The 19870-nt window shown below is 41.1% G+C and overlaps 1 protein-coding gene across 2 annotated transcripts in view; it reads right to left on the bottom strand.

The window, feature by feature from the left end:
* The window catches only part of GGNBP2 (gametogenetin binding protein 2), a 32626-nt gene extending 13279 nt beyond the window's left edge, over positions 1-19347 (bottom strand). For both annotated transcript variants that reach the window (XM_063452085.1, XM_063452076.1), the window contains exons 1-4: positions 19191-19347; positions 8651-8731; positions 5766-6019; positions 4807-4905 (exon numbers count right to left, since the gene is read on the bottom strand). In XM_063452085.1, the coding sequence (XP_063308155.1) occupies positions 4807-4905; positions 5766-6019; positions 8651-8731; positions 19191-19283 (527 nt within the window). In that variant the 5' untranslated portion in view covers positions 19284-19347. The remainder of the gene's footprint in view (positions 1-4806; positions 4906-5765; positions 6020-8650; positions 8732-19190) is intronic.
* Positions 19348-19870: the final 523 nt, after the last annotated feature.

Consider the following 19870-nt stretch of genomic DNA (forward strand, 5'->3'; position numbering starts at 1 on the left):
ACAAAATAATTGTAGACAGCATTTACGCACATTTTCCATAAAGCAGCATACCGCCCATTGCAAATTTGTGATAAGTAATCCTGTGAAGACTGATATATTAAAAAGTCCTGGCGCATCAGGCCCACAACTCTGATCATGTCACTCTTGAATCCATGTCATGAAGTGAACCTGTATTGCCATTTTAAACTTTCACTAAAATCTCTTCAAATACATAGAATACATCCACCTCCAGTCTGGCTGTGTTTCGCCTTACTCATTTAATTTGCCCTGCTTGGGGACACTTCCAACAAGCTTTGTTGCCAGCATCTAAGCAGATTGCCATCAGTCACTCAGTTCCTATAGCAACTGCAGCCCTTTTTAGCCACATTGTTGGCATAGAGCCTATGCTTAAGATTTGACTGAGAAGTGGGAGAAAGATCTATTATTTAATAGGTTGTTCTCCCAATATATACATTTGCTAGTGCAATGTAAATATATGTGTATTACTACACAGCAAAACAAAAAACAAAAACCCACCTCTTTCTAATTACATTAATTTCCACTTCCAGATCTTTATATATTTCAGTCTGGGATATTGTCTCCGTATTTTTCCAGGAGCTAGTTCAATTACACAAGCATGTTTTAAATTGCTCATAAATATTTGTAGACTTTTCAGAGTACAATTCACACTGTACACCAGTAAACAGACGTGCCAGAAGTAAGCCATGCTTTCCACAGCTTGTTAAACTCTGCATTACACTAGGCTTCAATGGCAAAAACAGGATGGTAACTAGAAGCTTCTATGATACTTCTTGCCCAATAACCAGTTTACCAACACATGAAAAGGTTGCCCCAAACAAACTATCTTAATGAAGAAGTTTTGGTATATGCATCACTCCCCTGCAGTCTCATTGCTCAGTTCTCTGCCCTTTAGGGATTATATCAATTTGTTTATGCAGACCTAGCCACACCTACCCTGCCTCTAACTTACAGTCTACCTACACACTTCCTGTAAAGATAGAATGCACTGTGTGTTTCACTTAGAATTTCTTATCTCCTGTTTTGCCAATAGCCTTTAGCCGGTTTATGCACCCTGCATAAACAAACAAAAGGTTATTAAAATCCTAAATGACAGAGAATTGAGCATTATGCTTCATTATGCTAAAGCCATTTTGGTGCTTCGAGTATCCCTTTAAGCTCTTTGGTTGGAAGCATTACATATATGACAAAACCCTGAAGCTACGAATTAATGGGTTATTTACTAAAGTGAATTCAAAGTGAATTTCAATTTTAGGAGATGAACTGGAAAACTTCTCTACGTCAGCTATGCGGTCCATTCAGCTACTCTAGTCTTGCATTTCAAATTCACCTTCAATTCTCACTTTATTGAATAACCCTGTTGCACTCTAAGATCGTTTCAGACCAAATTAAACATAGTCTTAGCATATACGTAGTGCTTCTGATGTAATCTAAAAGATGTCTGCTCCTACAGACAAATGAAGGTAAAATTGAAAGGGACACTGTACCTACTAAAACAATTTCATCTCATTAAACTGTTTATAGTGCTTGGAGTCCCCTGGCACTATCCCTCAATTTTGTGCGAAGCCATTTTGACCAGTTTAACACTAAATAAAGGTTCCTGGTCAGACACAGCCAGCGCTCCCTGGGGGGGTTTGCTGAGGAAGAGATTACACACCTTCTAGCCAAGCAAATTCATACCAGCAAGAGGCATTGTGTTGAAAGCTAATACAGTCAACTTCTTTCCCTTCTCCGTTAAGACTTTCACCCAGTCTCCACTCTTCAAAAAATAAATATTTGAAAACACTTCTTCAGAAAAGCATATCATTTAAACGGTTAGTGGGTTTTCAACCCCATCCCCCACCCACCCCATGACTCCTCTCCAGCAACTGTCCAAAAAATAACTTGCTAAGTTCTCAGTGAATACTTTTCTAGCAACCTATTTCATTACCCCTACTTATACCCTTTGTGTCACTATACCCCACTACCTCTATCATGTAAGTTAATTGAGCAGTGCCCTCAACCCCTCTGTTTCTGTGCGTCTATTTGTCTGGTTACAATTACGTATCGGTTAGTCCACCGATTGTACAGTGCTACGGAATTTACTGGCGCTACATAAATAAAATAATAATCACAGCTATAAACTGCTGTTCAGGCTAATGCTTCATCATCAGCCCAAGCAACAAAGTGGTGCAGACTCTTGTTTAGCATTAAAAACATTAATAGCTTAATACTGAATGGAAGGACAGTGCTAGGGGACTCCAGACACGAACCGTTTAAATGAGTTGAAACAGTTACAGTATGTACACAGGGTCCCGTTAAACTAATGTATTTAATACAAAATACATGCTATATTTCACACAAGAATATATGTGCAGTTCTAAAAGTGATGAAAATTTTCCTTTAAACTATTTATCAAACTGATTAAGTCAGTATTCATCTTTATCTGTGTACTTTGACGGGAAAAAAAATTAAATAAATCTATAATTAGAACACTGATGCGTACACTTCTTTTAACCAAAAAAACTCAAATATCCTGTGAAATGATAATTGCAATCTTTCCATGTTACTTCACTAACCCCTTTGCTTTCTGAACCTGGATTTTGAAGCCACCATTCATCTCCACCTTGTCTTCTTCACTATTTTTCTTATCTGCAACTAATGTTCTCTCTGAATGGTTCACTTCTCTGTAGTATAGGTTAATGACACGTTACTGTGTAGAATATGCAGACAGCTACAAACTTATCACTGTACTTCAAAAAACATTTTAGATATATTTGAGGTGGTTATTGCTACAATATACAGTAATATAGAAATTACTGTTACTCTATGGCATAATTTAATGCATTAAATATTAGAGGCTTTTAATTTAGAGGAGTAGGAGCGATGACATAGGATTTACGGGCCGCCTACACTCGTGGCGACGTTGTGATGTGTGGGTGTGTATATAATATATATATATATATATATATATAATATATCCTCTGTAAGCAAAATACTTCTCTAGAATTTAGGAGACAGACTCTAAAGCTTGTGTGTGTCACTAAACATTTTTTTTCCGACGTCTATTGGGAGCACTATAGGATCAGGAACACAAACATGTATTCCTGACCCTATAGGGTTAAAACCACCATCTAGCCCCCCCGGGCCCCTCATGCCTCCATAAATATAGCAAAATCTTAATGTATTCAAGCCTGAAGCTGTAGATCTGCATGTTGTTTACCTCAGAAAAACAAGCTGTCTGCTGACATCATAAGAAGTGGTAGCCTGATCCAATCACAATGCTTCCCCATAGGATTGGCTGAGACTGACAAGGAGGCAGATCAGGGGCAGAGCCAGCACAATTCAAACACAGCCCTGGCCAATCAGCATCTCCTCATAGAGATGAATGGAATCAATGAATCTCTATGAGGAAAGTTCAGTGTCTGCATGCAGAGGGAGGAGACACTGAATGTTTGGATGCATTTTAGGCAGCCATGACCCAGGAAGGATCTCCAACAGCCATCTGAGGAGTGGCCAGTGAAGTTATCACTAGGCTGTAATGTAAACACTGCATTTTCTCTGAAAAGACAGTGTTTACAGCAAAAAGCCTGAAGGTAATGATTATACTCGCCAGAACAAATTCAATAAGCTGTAGTTGTTCTGGTGACTATAGTGTCCCTTTAAACAGTGGACACCACTTTGTTTCTCACATATAATTACCCACACTCCAAATTACAATTATTTATGTAGCACCAATATATTTTGCAGTTCTGTACAAAAGTAAACAAGACAAACATTTATTTCTAACAAAACATTATGAGAACGGCAGGTGCAGAGGGGTTTGCCCAAACAAGCTTACAATCTAAAGGACTGAAGGGATCTCAGCCATTTCCATACATTCATCTCAAAGTAGCCAGAACGCCATTCATTACACATACAATGACAATTAGTGTATTTTATTCCTCTCCCCTTTATCAGAGGTTAGGAGAGAGAGGAGAAGAAAAATCTGCAGCTTTATCCAAGGTAGCAGAGACTAGCTATACCGGCTCCCCTTGTACCGTCCAGTATTGTATTGAAGCAAAGCACATGGAGAAGGTTATATTGGATTGCTTTCTTCCTGTACCGTGAGTCAAGATGCCATATGCATAGTGCGGCTTATCTCACTACTCAATGCCAACATTGATGACAGTAAGGGTAAAGGAGAATAAGCAGCAAGTGCACATTAGAGGTGATATATACACATTTAACAGGGACAGGAGAAAGCAGAATATGAGTGCGGTGGTTTAAGTTATACATGAAAGTTCTCCTTCCATCATGCTGTGTAGGAATCCCTCATATCTTATAAATCCCTTGCTTGATATGCATGTCTGATTTAGTAATGGTACCAGGCGTTCTGCAGTACTTGTGCCATTTGCAGTATTACAGCCACGGGTACGGATATATGATGTCATCTCCAGGAGCCTGACTAACACTGCATATGCACTCCTGATCCACTTACTAATGGTAGACATGCAGGAAAATCATGGGAGAGCAAGAGATGGGAAGAAAAGAATATATTATGCTCACCAAAAGAGTAAATTTAGCGATGCACACCATATAAACCATTTTACGATTTTTTTGGAAGCAGGAGGATTTTAACACCAAGAAAGTCATAAGGATAACTACACAAAGACATACATTGAAGATGTCCTGCTTACCAATTTATAATTCTCAATTTTTACACATACAAAAACAAAAACCAATGTAGAGATTATATACTCAATAAGTGCTATTATTACAAACCATAACAAAACCAGATTTCTTGCAAAAATGCTTCTGTAAACTTACCCTAAAGGCTTTGGTTTGTGTGTATCTAGAGAATGCAACTGACACCTTTTATTCTTCTTGCTCTTGGGAATTGCATCTATCATATTGCTCAGTTTAGTCCTACAGAAAGTAATGTAAACAATTTAAAAACAAAACAAAAAAAAAGGCATAGTAAATAATACACAATGATGGATTTCCAGAGATCTTATTACAGGTGGAGAATAAGGCTTGATTAACCACTCTAAAATGTTAATTTAGCCCTCTTTGTGGATGGTTGCAAGTTAGTGTACATATGTGCACTGCCACAATGACTGTGGCATTAAACAAAGACCAGAATATGGCTTTGTATTAGGCATTGTAAGGGCACAAATATACAGAATTTAACAGCAACCCACATCAGATTAGATTCATTTACTCAATAGAAAAAAAAAAAACTGTTCATTTACAGATAATGTGTTACAGGTTGAAAGAAATTAAGTGGTTTGCTCAATACAAATAAGTTTACATCAACACAAAGTGATAATGTATCTACTCTACAGAAAGATAATGAAGTACACAAACAGAGGAACACTGGCAAACTGTTTATTTACACAAGGGTGACTTGTAACATATGTTTTAAGCTTCAGATCAATTCTTATTCAACGTACGAGGACAGCTTCGTTCTATTTTTGGATGTATTTGATCACTCAGAGTGAGCCAACATTGGATTAAGTTACCACACAAAACTATAAGCAGAGAACAAAATTATGGCTCTCAATGAAAAAAAAGTAATGGACAGAGATGGGGGTAGCACCGACCCCATATCAGACCATTGCAGAGACCCATGCATATCACAGGGAACTAGGCTGTAACCAATGTTGCCCAAATGGTTAATCTAGATCTTGAGGGATGCTTGGTGGTATCCACCAGAAGATACACTTGAAAACTAAAGCACAGCAATTGCTGTACAACATAAAATAAAGAATAACTGATTTACTTACCCACGAACATAAAACAGAGTATACAGCTTGGTTGCATCAGTCATGCAGCTGTGTGACAAAGTAAGAACTCCTTTTGCACCTATGGATAGTGGATCCAGAGCAGGATTTCCAGATTCGACCAGCTGGGTGAAAAGGCGTTCTACACTGCGTCGACACCCAACACATGGGACAAGTTGAGAAAGGGCATTGAATACTTCACGTGACGTCACCATCATGGCGATGGACAAATCTTGCTCTTTCAACATGCTGTGGCGCTACAAATCCAAAAAGAAAAGACAAAAATCACTTTGACATATCGTGTTATTAAAAGGACACTATAAGCAACAAACTAATGTAGCTTAATGGTGTATAGATCATGTCCCTGCAGTCTAACTGCTCAATTCTCAGGGGAGGTGTGGCTAGGTTGTCATAAAGAGCAACAAAAGTGATTTAAATCCTAAATGGCAAATAATTGGGCAGTGAGACTACAGGGATACATTAAAACTGACCCATTAAGCTTTTTTGATGCCTGTAGTATCCATTTCATAGTGATAGACCGATTATCGGTTCGGCTGATATTCCGGATTTTGGCAAATATCGGTACCAACCACTATTGGTACCGATATTGCAGATAATGTGAGAGGCTGTGGTTGCCCAGCGTATGCAGGGTCGGCCACCTTAGAGGGCACTGGCTATAGGGACACAACAATCAAGTTGCACAACGCTCCCCCCTACCAGCCACTCAGTGTAGCGTGGTCGAGCTGAGCAGAATGCGGTACAGGAGATTCAGTTTTTTGTAACTGGCCGGACTGACAGGAAGTGCTCACTGAGAGAGCACTTCCTGTTAGTCCGGTCGGTTACAGTAAACTGAAGCTCCTGTTCCGCTGTCCCCTCCGCCATGCTAAAAGAGAGGTAATGAGGCACACCAGGTAAGGTAGAGGACCACTTAGGGGGACACACCCTAAAGGACAGGGAAGGAAAGGAGTGTGGGGAGGGGAGAGGACCACTAAGGGACAGGGGAAGGGAGGGGGGAGAGCTACACTAAGGGGCAGGGAACGGGGGGTGAGGGGGGAGAGCTACACTAAGGGGCAGGGAACGGGGGGTGAGGGGGGAGAGCTACACTAAGGGGCAGGGAACGGGGGGTGAGGGGGAGAGCTGCACTAAGGGGCAGGGAACGGGGGGTGAGGGGGGAGAGCTACACTAAGGGGCAGGGAACGGGGGGTGAGGGGGGAGAGCTACACTAAGGGGCAGGGAACGGGGGGTGAGGGGGAGAGCTGCACTAAGGGGCAGGGAACCGGGGGGGGGGAGTGGGGAGAGCTACACTAAGGGGCAGGGAACAGGAGGGGGGAGAGCTACACTAAGGGGCAGGGAACGGGAGGGGGGAGAGCTACACTAAGGGGCAGGGAACGGGAGGGGAGAGCTACACTAAGGGGCTAATAACAGATGAGCTTAAAAATCATCTATCTAAGGAACATTATAGCGTTAGAAACACAAACCTGTATTCTGAACGCCATATTGTTCCTACTTGTATATAGGTCCCTCCTCGTGTAAAAATGTACTCAACCTTTTTCTAGTGCCCTTTCTCCCCCTAGTCTCCCTCCGTAATGTTGACCTCATGAAGTAGGCCATCAAAGAAGAGCTTTGGGGACAGCGTGTGCCACATTCAAACTTCCCAATTGGAAAGCATTAAACCAATGCTTTCCTATAGGGGGCTTCCACATCTTGAGACCATGTTTTACTCTATCAGTGCAGTGTCTATTGTGGCTATAGAGAAGGACTTAACCCATCACTTCCAAAGTTTTACACGCATGGTTTAAATAAATAACAGAGATCACTTAATTGAGAAGACAATGACTAACAGTTTAACCCCTTCAGGTAAGTTGGCGTCCAGGGACCACTTTGCATCATATCTTTTGATTATGTTATGGTGCCGGTAGTGGCTCTCTGTAAGCAATTTATTTTAAAAATTGCGCTATTTCAAATTTTAGTTAACAAATGCACATATTAATTTCTGAGCCGCATCTTTGTGTTTAGTTGGGGATTCTTTTTTTTCCCCATGTCTGACACTTTTCTTGCTTGCCAAATGGTTTACAGGTAGAGCATAAAACACGTCACAAGTTTGTGATTAGTGCAGCTTTGGTGTGATGTATGAAGAGATGCCTACTTTCCATAAATCTTAGGGTTAGCCTCTAAAATGTCTAAATGATGCAGCATGGTTGTTCATTTTTATTTTAAACTTGGATGTGAGTAGATACCAGCGACGCATTTTCTGGATGTCTGTTTCACAGCCTATTTTAAAATAATATATATACATATATACACATATATACACACACACACACACACACACACTTTAATGTAAGTGCTTAATCCAAATACTAATAGCATTTAAATAGGCAAAGTTCTTTTCCCTAAAATATTATTTTTAGTATAATGTACTATACCAGAGAGAAGCAGAATTCTAAAGATATTTATTTTGCAAACTATACAATCTACTGCTCTACTGGCAAGAGGGGATTCTGTATTTGCCCTCATGGGTCCTGATGACATCACCACAGCCAACAGGGAGTCCTTATTTCAAAGAACAGAAAGGAGCCCTAGAGAGATTTAAAGCCAAGCCACCATTTACAATAGAAGAAAAAAGAAAAAAAAAATACACGATATGTTTATATATATATATACACATATACATATACATATACATATACACACACACACACAAAAATATTTCTGCATAACCAATATAAATTAGGGAACACAGACATTGCAGAACACTAACACACACAAAAATAATCTGGTGTTTTCATGCAGTTTGTGTTTTACATAATAGCACCTGTATGAATAGAAGATAAAGCATGCAAGGGTAACTTACACATACATCTTTCCCTAAAATAAAGTATGTTTACCTGAATGAATTGCTTAAGTTGCAACGCGTCTACCTGCTGTTTATCAAACGTTAAAATGTTATCAGAGAATTCCATCACCATCTGAAAATAAAGACATAAGACGGCAAATTATTTATTGCATTTTTAAAATGGTTCCGAAGAAATGTACTGGCAACCTTAGCAAGTCTTCAAACAAGTGGGTGTTGCATGTTTACAGGCTTTGTGATCTTGTGTTTTGCTGCAATCTTTTTTCGTAACTATGTGATTATGTATATATGTAGAAAAACTCTACTTAATTTACACAGATCAGCCACAATATTAAAACCACCTGTCTAATATCATGTACGTCACTCATGCGTCAAGAAATGGACTCCACAAGACCTCTGAACGTGTCCTTTGGTTTCTGGCACCAAGAAAATAGCAGCAGATCATTCAAGTCATCCAAGTTGTGAGGTAGGGCCACCATGCATCAATTCTGTTGGTCTAGCACATCCCACAGATGCTCAATTGTATGGAGATCTGGGAATTTGGAAGCCAAGGCAACAACTTGAACACTTTGTCATATTCCTCAAATTATTCCAGAGCAATTCTTGCAGTGTGGCAATGTGCATTATCATTCTGAAAGAGGCCACTAACACCAGAGTACTATTACACCATGAAGGGGTGTACGTGGTCTGCAACAATCTCTAGGTAGGTGGAACGTGTCAAAGTGTAACATCCACATGAATGCTAAAACACAAGAGTTCCCAGCAGGACATTGCCTGCTTCTCACAGTGCTTCCTGCTACCATCTCTTACTCAGGTAAATGACGCACATGCACCCAGCCATCCACCAGATCTAAAAGAATATGTGATTCATCAGACCAGGCAACTTTCTTTTATTGCTCCCTGGTCCAGTTCTGATACTCACGTCCCCATTGAAGTCACTTTCAGTGGTGGACATAGGTCATAATAAACACACTGAACGGTCTGGGGCTACCCAGCCAACTGATGCACCGTATGCTCAGATACCTTCCCATCATGACCAGCATTAAGAGCCTTGACCGCCAGTTGTCCTTCATTGCACTACTTTTGGTACGTACTATCCACTGCATTCCAGGAACACCCCACAAGACTTGCAATTTTGGAGCTGCTCAGATCCAGTCATCTAGCCATCACTACTTGGATCTTGTCAAAGTCACACAAATCTTTTCTCTTGACTATTTTTCCATCTTCCAATACATGACATTTAAGAACGGACTGTTTACCATTTAGGGGGTTTAGTGCTGAAAACACTAAATGTCATCTTGCACACACATAATTGTCATACATATGGTAATCCCTTGCTAATTGAAGAGGAATGAGGCTACTTATTTGAAAAAGAAAAATACAATCTGAATGAGTTCTCTTGTAATTGTATTGTGCCCTTGTAGATTAGAGGTGCAAGTGATTCCTTATTCACAAGAGAGGGGTCTCATGTTTCTCCAATATAAAAGGATAGGGATAGCAGTGATTTTCAATAGCCCCCTCCATTTCCATAAAAGCCTGTTCCTATGTAGATGATCACATATATCCAAAAGCAATACACAAACTAGATATTACAAGGACCACTTTAGTGACCCTGTAGTTTTAGCCCTGCAATGTAAAACTTAGTTTTTAGGAAATGACAATGTTTACATTGCAGGGTCAAACAAACCTCTAGTGGCCAGCTTCCTGAAGAGGCAGAGTCATCGGCAATGGAGAACAGTGCCACCCCAAGCAATGAGGAACTATACTAATTACAGCCTACCAATGAATACAGGTAATTCTTCTTCTGGGCTGGCTAATACCACACCCATGACACTGCTGAAGTTTGTGTATTTCATTTTTATTTGCACATTCACTTAAAAAATCACAGGTGGATTTGCAGTCTCTGCGATAGAAGGTGGAGTTACACCAGTAGCTACGAGGATAAACTCCATATGTGCAGTGTTTCAAAGTGAAACAGTCTCAGGGAACCATGACCACTTCAAAACACAGAAGTGGGTAAGGCACTTAGAGTAACCCATTAAAGCCACATCTAGTCAGTACTTCGTTTCCCTCTTCCCAGTAAAGACAATTGAATACTTTACGTGACTGAAAAATGATTGAAAATTAACATTCTTTTAACAGTGCTATATGCATACTTCAGCTCACTGAAGTGGTCTGGGTACAGTGTCTATTGCCCTTAGTGCTGCTAAGTTAAACATTCCAGTTTTAGAGAAACTGCAATATTTACATTGCAGCACCATGTCCTACTAGAAAGCTACTGGAAGTGCTTCCTGCTTGCTAGGCAACTTTTGGTCGCCTAACATCCTCACTCTATGCAATGCTTTCCTATAAGGAGGGGGGGAGACGGGATTTAAGGTGCATTGCTGATATCGGGCAAGTAAATAAATGTGTTTTTTGTTTTTTTTACCCTTTATGTTTCACAGGTGGGAGGGATCAGAGTGCACTATAGAATCCCTTTAATGCAAACTTACATGAACTAAAAAAAAAAAAAAAAGTGTAGACCTAATTTTAGAAAATAAAGACGTAGTTCATAGTATAGATAGATAAGATGTCCTCAAACAAGGTGTGGCAAAAGAACAGAGAAAAAAAAACTAATTGGAGGAGGAGTTTTTGCCTGGGGCTGAAGAGAGCACACTAATAGAGATAAACTAACCGTCACAAACAAGAGATACCCTTTGAATATCTTTTGCACAAACATGTATGGTAACAAGAAAACAAAATCACTCTGCCCATACACATTATTGGTATTATTTTTGGCATTTATAAAGATACAACTTTTTCTGCAGCACTTTACAATATAATATTAAAAAAGACGGAAGTTAACCAAATGATACAATCACAAAATGTTACAGGAAAAATAGGTTGAGGATCCAAATGAGCTTACAGTCTAAATCATTCAAATGATTCAATGCACACCAGGTTGTATTAAAAGGGGAAATGCCTTTATGGGTGACTAAAATACAGGGACAGTGAAGATTATAATTGGAGTGTCCTTTTAAGGTAATACACACACGCCATTTTTTCATTGGATATATGTCTAAAAACAGTTTGCAAAAGCTACAAATCTCTTGCCTGCAGCCTTTGCAAGCCCTCCTCTTCTAACCCAGCCCAGACTTTCTGTGGCTGTCCAATCAAACTTTCCAACGCAGCTCAGAGAGTATTAGAAAGGCAGGTGCTCTGGGCAGTTGCCTGCCTCTTCAGTTTAGTTCCACTGAGCTAACCAAGCCTTGCCCGATTGACAGGGTGGTTTAATAAGATTAATTTAGATAAGTACACATTTCTACTGAAAAGGAAATAACCCACAAATTACACAAAGCACTTATTGTAGGTCTGGAGTATATCTTTAAAACACAAACTTTACAGCTCTCAAAGTGTGTCTGTCATGGGTACATTATAGTCACTAGTGTTCTATTGTAAAAAGGAATGCATCAGGATTGACCTCCTTGGGAAAGTGTCCCCAAGTAAGGTCAGATTGTTTTTTTTAAATTACTTTTATGATAGATATCAACTACTTTAGGAGCGGCTACAGTTAAAGTTGAACTTGGCATGACAATTTCACTTTAAAGAAAAAATGATAACCTTTGAGTTCACCCCGTTTGCCATCAGCACAAAAACTATGGAACACTCTAGAGCTAGTCTTTACCAACAACTGTATCTACAGTATAAAACTTCACTTCCTAAATTTTAACTTCAGGAACAGCTCAAGCCACCCACTACTAGAGAAAAAGAAGCTACAAAACACTAACCACATGACAGAACTGGCAAAACTGATGCAATAGATTGTGCTAGCGAAGAACATGGTAAGGCCAATCATTAACATCACTGTCCCAAATCACTCTGTTCCACCAACATAAGCCCCAAAAGGAGAAACTGGTTCTCCAATGGTGTAATGAATTTGTTAATAATAACAGGCAAGAGGCTTGAAAATGCAATGGCTCAACAGAAACGTCTTAAATGGATTAGATAAAACTAGTAATGTTTACATTCCAGGGTTAAGACAGCCACTAGAGGCACTTACTGACCTTTCATGGAGTTTGACTCGTTGAAATAATGCTGGACGTTCTCACGCTTTGCATGAGGACATCCGGTCAGTAAAAAAAAAAAAAAAAAAAAAAAAGTCAGTGATTGTCTATGGGTTGGGATTGTCTAATGCATGTGCGGCGCTTGCTGCTTTGTATTCCGAACGCTAATGTTTTCCTTTAAGCACCGCCTTACAAGCCAATACATCATCTTAACAAAAATAATGCATTTATTGCACACTTCCAATACCGAGGTTCTCAACAGCAAAAGGATGAAGCATTTCCAAAAAAAAAATAATACAAATTATGCAGCAGTTCCATTCAGACTTCCTGAGAATTTTCAGTTACTTCATGGTATGAGAAGAAAACTACAATTTTACTTACCGTAAATTCCTTTTTCCTTAATATGGTGGCAGTACAATTGGGATGTACTCTTCCCTTAGGCCAAGAAATAATTAACATAAAAAAAGTCCCTCCCCTTACCAGGTATAAGAGGCCCAACCAGCCCAGAGACCTCAGTACGTACCGAGAACACTTCAGTGAACTTATAAAACACCCAAAAACTATATACATATATAAAGGGGGAGAGTGATGTACTGCCACCATATTAAGGAAAAAGGAATTTACGGTAAGTAAAATTGCAGTTTTTCCTGACATATGGTGGCAGTACAATTGGGATATATCGAGATCCACACTAAGGGCGGGAAAATAGGCAATAAAATGCAACACCTAGTGCCCAAAAAAACTGCGTCAGAGGCAGAGAATACATCTAGGTCGCAACGCTCGACAAAAAGTGTTGAAAGAAGACCAGGAAGCCACCTTGCATATAACTTCCGGAGAAGCACATGCCTTTATTGTGCCAAGAGGCAGTCATAGCACTAGCAGAATGAGCTTTCAAGGAGGCAGGCAAAGGAAGTTTCGAGGAAGAATAAACCAATTAAATACTATCCACCAGCCATCTAGCTAAAGAGGCCTTGGAGGAAACTGCCCCATAAAAACACCAAAGAAATTCACAAATAGATGATCAGTCATGCCATACGAAGATGAGCGGTCCAATTGTATTTGTCTAGAGACCAACCCACATTCAGTTGGCTCCAAACAAATTCCAATCCGGCAAGGATGGACCATAAAACAGGCTGGTTGATAACCTTGGAGGAGATGACTTTCCAAAGAAATAAGGGCATAGGGTACATAATCACCTTATCAGGAAGAAGTATAGTAAAGTCAGGAGAGGAAGAAAGGAGAACCACTATCCTCTTAGCTGAAGAAATGACCACAAAACACACTGTTTTCAAGGTTAGATCTTTTAAAGAAGCTGCATCCAAAGGTTCGCAAGGCTGAGAACACAGATTTCAAAACTAAAGACAAAACTCAAAAGTAAAAACAGCTTTACTTAGGAGGTTAAATGATTTAAAAAAATATATATATATTTTCTAATGAGAGGACAAGAAGCCCCATTTATCACCAAACTTGACAGAGCGAAAACTTGGACTTTAAGGGTAGACAGACTAAAACCATGAGAAAAACCACCTCGTAAGAACGCCGGATAGTAACAATAGGAGAAAGCACGTCCAAATTCTTTAGTAGACAGAAGAGGCAGAGTACCTGGTAGAATTTAACAGTAACTGAAACCTCACTACTTTAATGCCCCTACCATGTAGAATTAGTCTAGCCGTAGCCAAGCCGTCAACCTGAACATGTTAAATAAAAACCGAGAACCAGCTGTGGTTTGGTCAGTACAGCACTATGGCCAGCATCCAAGCTTAATCTGATGTCCCCTTCTGCAGACCCATGGGACAAGGTCCACCAGGAAAAAACTGTAAGCAAGGTGAAATACCCCCCGGATCGAAAGACCATTACCATAGGCTTGTCTACCTTGAAGAGGGAGGCAAATGACCCCCTACCTTTGCATTTGATCAACTTGCCATAAGGTCCAAGACTGGCAGATTGAATCTCCTCACCGGCCGAGCGAAAAAATTACTGGATTGAGGAGCCACTTGTTCTGGGACCATTTTGAACTGCTGAAATTGTCCGCTACTACGTTGTCTATACCTCTAAAGTGAATGGCGGAAATGAAGTCCCGATGACTTCGAGCCCAGGACATAAACCTTGAGCCAAGGAAATAAAATATTACAACTTCTGCACTGCCTTGTACGTTTAGGTAGGAGACCGTAGTCTAACCACAGCTTTACAGCCTTCCCCACAAAGAAAACCTTGAACTACTGAAGAGCATAGAGAACTGACAATCTTTTGAATTATTTAGATTATTCTGTATCCTTTTATGACCCAACACCCTGTCATAAGCGATACAGGCAACCTGTATTTGAAGAGTGTGTAGAAATCACTATCCAAGATTCATGACAATACGACCGTATAAAGAAATTTTATTCAGCCAACAAGAGAACTTTTCTATTGCATGAGCTGATATACTCATTAAAAGAATAGAAGTCTTCTAACTTCCTAGACTATCGGACCAAATTTTCCACTGTAAGAGCCTCGAATTTGCTCAGGCCCAATCAACTGCTGGGATTGTAGAGGTCAGATGACCTAAAACCTGCAAGGCTCTCACCGAACCTACAGACAGCCGAAGAACATATATCATCAAACCTCATCTTCATACACTTTCTCATGTGAGATGAACCTACCGAGTCCCTGACTCGATCAAAACCTAAGAAACAGGACAGACCTCGTAGGGGCAAGGTGAGATTTTACTAGGTGATAAACCAAACATATTCAAGGATTTCTAGCGTATAGATTTTATAGCGCCTCTATACTGTGATTCCTAGTAACTTAAAAACAAACTGTGAAAAGAGCGAGGACCTATGTAAAAAAAAAAACCTGGGTTCTGAAGCTAGCCCGAATAAAAGGTCTCTGAATTGTAATAAAATGAACCCTTTTCACCTTCCTCATAGCAAACCTCAGGTAAAATAGTGACTTCACATAGGAAAAAGCAGGTAGGCATCTTTATATCTAAAGTTGCCATGAAGTATCTACTTTTTAAGTAAATAAACGACAGACGCCATATTCTCCATTTCGACATGTTGGTAAAAAAAACGAGTTTGTTCAGGACTTTTAGATCCAAGATTGGTTGAAAAAAAACACATCCGGGTTGGGACTAGGAACAACCGGGAGAAACCCTTTAATATACTCGGGAAGATGGAATCCTTCCTACCACACCTTCCTCAATAGGGAGACCCAGCAGAAACAAAGGGTATGGTTTGATAACCTTTCAACCTTCTGCCCCCTCTGGCGTCATCTTTGAACTGGAAATTCCTATACCTGCGTTTCCAGGCATATATTTCCGCCATGCATCTTTACTTATGATGCAGTGTCCCTTTGGGCCACAGAAGTACAAACCACGCAATGAGCCGAAAGCATAATCACCACCGTGACGAAAACCATAAGAAACTCTATAGACAATCTGAATTCCAGAAGGGAAAATACTTTACAAAAAGTCCTTACTCAAGGTTCTTCAAATTTCTGAATATAACAACCAGCATTACTTGTTGGACTAGAAGTGCTTTACCCTTGGTATATCAACCGTTATAAAAGAAAGGGTAACATAAACCTCTTTATTCTTCAATAAACTTTCTCAACTCTTTAAAACAAGAGTCAACTCAATGCACCCTCTTACTGAGCTTGGAAGGGACCACCTTCCAATTCTACAAGTCACAGAATCTGATGGGATTGAATCAGTGTCAGCATAGACTGGTCTCCCATACGAGTTTAAGCCATAGCCAGGTCTGCTAGCTTAGTATATTTGTCAAGGACAGTGAATATCATGCGAAAGTAGTCTCAGCTCAACCTTTGTAATAGAAACATCGATAGAGGATTCTGAACAAGGAAAAGAACAGTGTGAACTAGACGGAGTTCATTTCCCTTTAGACTTCTGTTTAGTAGCATATACCGGAGAAGAAAGAGCAGGCTATTAAAAGACTCAAACGTCTGCGTCAAATATCCTGAAACCAAGGCAAAAACGATTACATTCCTTGTAGCCAGGATTTTGCTAGCGTCAAGGGAGGAGCAATTCGACTCATATTTAAACCATGAATGGGTTATGCACCTGAGCCTGCAGTCCTGTCTGAGAATTCCACATCATTAACACTAATCATCAGCACATGATCTGAATTGATTAGGTGTCCCACACCAGGCTAAGACAGAGTCAGATCTGATTTGTATATTTGCCATGCACAGAAAGTATTTTACTAAAGAAGCCTTGGCATTACAGACTTTCCTTTGAAAACCAACTGATAAAGCAGTAGAGAAATCACTACAACAGAGAAGTTTAATTTGGGAACCGGCTTAGACAGGACTAAACATGTAATTAAACCATCTGCAGAAAACAATATAAATAAATGAAATTTTTAGAGAGCTTTAAAGATAAGACTCTAAAGAATCATACCTTCAAAACCTCTGACCCGTGTGGAAGGGGGGGCCTGGCGACACGGGAGACCTTCACTGCGAGCATCCGTGCTGACAAGAAGATCTGCACAGCATAACTAGGCAGATCCTTCACATTTGGCGCCATTTTCGGGGAGTTCAGACCGCGCATGCGCGATAGCGTGGTCGGAACTCCGGTGGAACGCATAACCACCCGGGCGTGCATTCCACGACTGTGCGCATGCGTCTCCACCGGACCGTGATTAGCTGCCACTAGAGACCGCCTCCCTGCTTTGCCGGTGCTGCACGCGGCATAAAAGCAGGCTTACATACCTGCTCTGTAAGTCAGCAGGATGTCTTCTGGCCATTCAGCTCTCCACCCGGGAGGCTATCAGACCGGATCCCCCAGGCAGCAACCCATGTGCCTCACCAGTCATCATCCACATTCCAGATGCCTGACCGTTCCTGCTGGAGCAAGAAAGAGAACTGAAGTCTCTGGGCTGGTTGGGCCTCTTATACCTGGTAAGGGGAGGGACTTTTTAAATGTTAATTATTTCTTTCAGATGCTTGGCCTAAGGGAAGAGTACATCCCAATTGTACTGCCACCATATGTCAGGAAAATAAACATTGAAGCTTCAAATCATCGGGATAAGTGACAAACACCCTTAAGAACACACCTTCAGAAGTAAAAGGCCAACATGACATATGTAAAGTATCCAGCCACTGCCAATATAACGAGACTGTTTTGCACGAAATCGATGTAACCTGGCTGACAAGGAGAGTGGACTGGAATGCATGAAGGATGATTTCGCTGTACTAGTCAGTGGGGGCGGTAGACGCTGTTGAATGAGCATGTGTACTGTGTGGCCATTGCATTTAAAATGATTGAGGGAATAGAGCAATAAATCCGTATCAAAGTTTGCGTTAAGCTTGAACATTCCTTTGCGAAAACAGGTGACTCAGCCCCCCTACAGCGCAGATTTTGCACCCTGCGACTCATGACTTTTCACAAAACTAAAACCCCCTTTGAAAGGGAAGAGATTACAGACAGTCAATGAGATTTAGGTAAATACAACGAGGCAGCTGATGGAGATTCCAACAAATTATATTGCAGAGTGTTTAGAACAGTGTAAGAGACGCTGGGAAAGCTATGCCAGTACCCAAGGTGCCTGCCATGAAGAATCATTGTTCTACGTACCAGGCTTCTTGTATCTTCAATACATGTCTCCATTTGTCATATTATATGGCTGGATACATTTTAAATATATTAAAATGAAACCTCATTTTTAATAAGAATTAAGTGAGCAGTAGCTTGTATTAATTAAAAAAAATATATATGATGAAAAACCTGTTTATTCCAAAAGGACAATCAAATTATGGGATTTTTACTGCATAATATGACAAGGCATTGAAAATAGCACTAACTGTAGTGTACAAAGAATACAAACATGTTGGAGTTTTAGGCACTGCAGTGTGTTGAAAACTGAATTGTGAAACGTAGCTCAATGTGTGTCATTTTGGTATAATGTTCCAAACCAGCCATTAGCCCCCAGCTTGGTTAGAGCACTCCTGTTTTCAGTCCTATAAGACACACGGACATGGTTACTCACTGCAGTGCGAATTGCCAGGAATCCGGAGTGAAATCCACATTCTAGGCCTACACGGAATACCCGGGCTGGTTATTGTGGTCGGAGATGTTGCGCTGCCCTGTGTGCCCCGTGTTACTGTGTGTCCGTGTGCCCCGTGTTACTGTGTGTCCGTGTACCCCGTGTTACTGTGTGTCCGTGTACCCCGTGTTACTGTGTGTCCCGTGTTACTGTGTGTCCGTGTGCCCCGTGTTACTGTGTGTCCGTGTGCAGGTTCTCCGTGCGGTGAATGCGCTGCCAATGGCTGGATAGATCATATGATAGGGCAGTGTGTTATCGCACACGGTTCGCCCAGGCTGGGTCACTCTGCCGGTGACTGTCATGACCTGCAGCCCGGCACATAATGTCCCGGACCCCGGAGCTGTCCACACTGGCCCCCGGCCTGCAGGTTACCCGGGCCCCTCGGGCCGTGCAGGTCCAGCCTGCCCTCTGACCGGGAAGGCTCCGGGCTGGGCTGCCGTCTCTCTCTCCCGCCCTCCCGCTCCCCGTCCGACCTGCGGGCACTTACCGTCAGCGTGTCGTCGATGTAGAGCGGGATCTGCCTGATGTCGAACGGGAATTCCTCCTCTCCGTCCCTGCACACTGCCACCAGCCGCGCCATATCTGCCTCCAGCTCCTGCCTGAAACACAGCAGCTCAGTGAGTGTCGTAAACAGCAGCCGAACCTCCGCCCTCCGCCCCTTCCCTCAGCCTGGCTGTCCGGCCCGGCACATTCACCACCGGCCTCCACACACAGCGCACTGCCGGGGACACACACACGGGGACAGACACTCACAGCCAACTAAAACCACACCTGCGGCTCCATACACATAATATATATAATTACCCCCCCTGCTATTATTTTATAGTTACATCACATAGCGCGTCGGTTTTGGCGAATCTGCGACGGCTAAAAGAGATCAGGTTGGTCTTTTTTTTTTTTTTTAACAAAACTTTATTGGCACTCAGAATGTTCCAGTTCCTGGTACTTATCAGCAGTGTGTACACAGTGTGACGCTTACCAGCAGTTATTTACTCTCTAGTTGGGACACTGGCTTATTCAGGTTTGAAGTACAGGAAGTAAAAGAAGCTTGGGTTTGGTCAAAAACTAAGACAACAAACAAACAAAAAACATCCAACAACAATAAACTTGCTTTTCTTGCTAATGGTTGTAGTTGTTGAAACAAAAGACAAACAAACCTCATTTACA

This window comes from Pelobates fuscus, chromosome 1, assembly GCF_036172605.1.
Source record: "Pelobates fuscus isolate aPelFus1 chromosome 1, aPelFus1.pri, whole genome shotgun sequence".
Taxonomy (NCBI): Eukaryota; Metazoa; Chordata; class Amphibia; order Anura; family Pelobatidae; genus Pelobates; species Pelobates fuscus.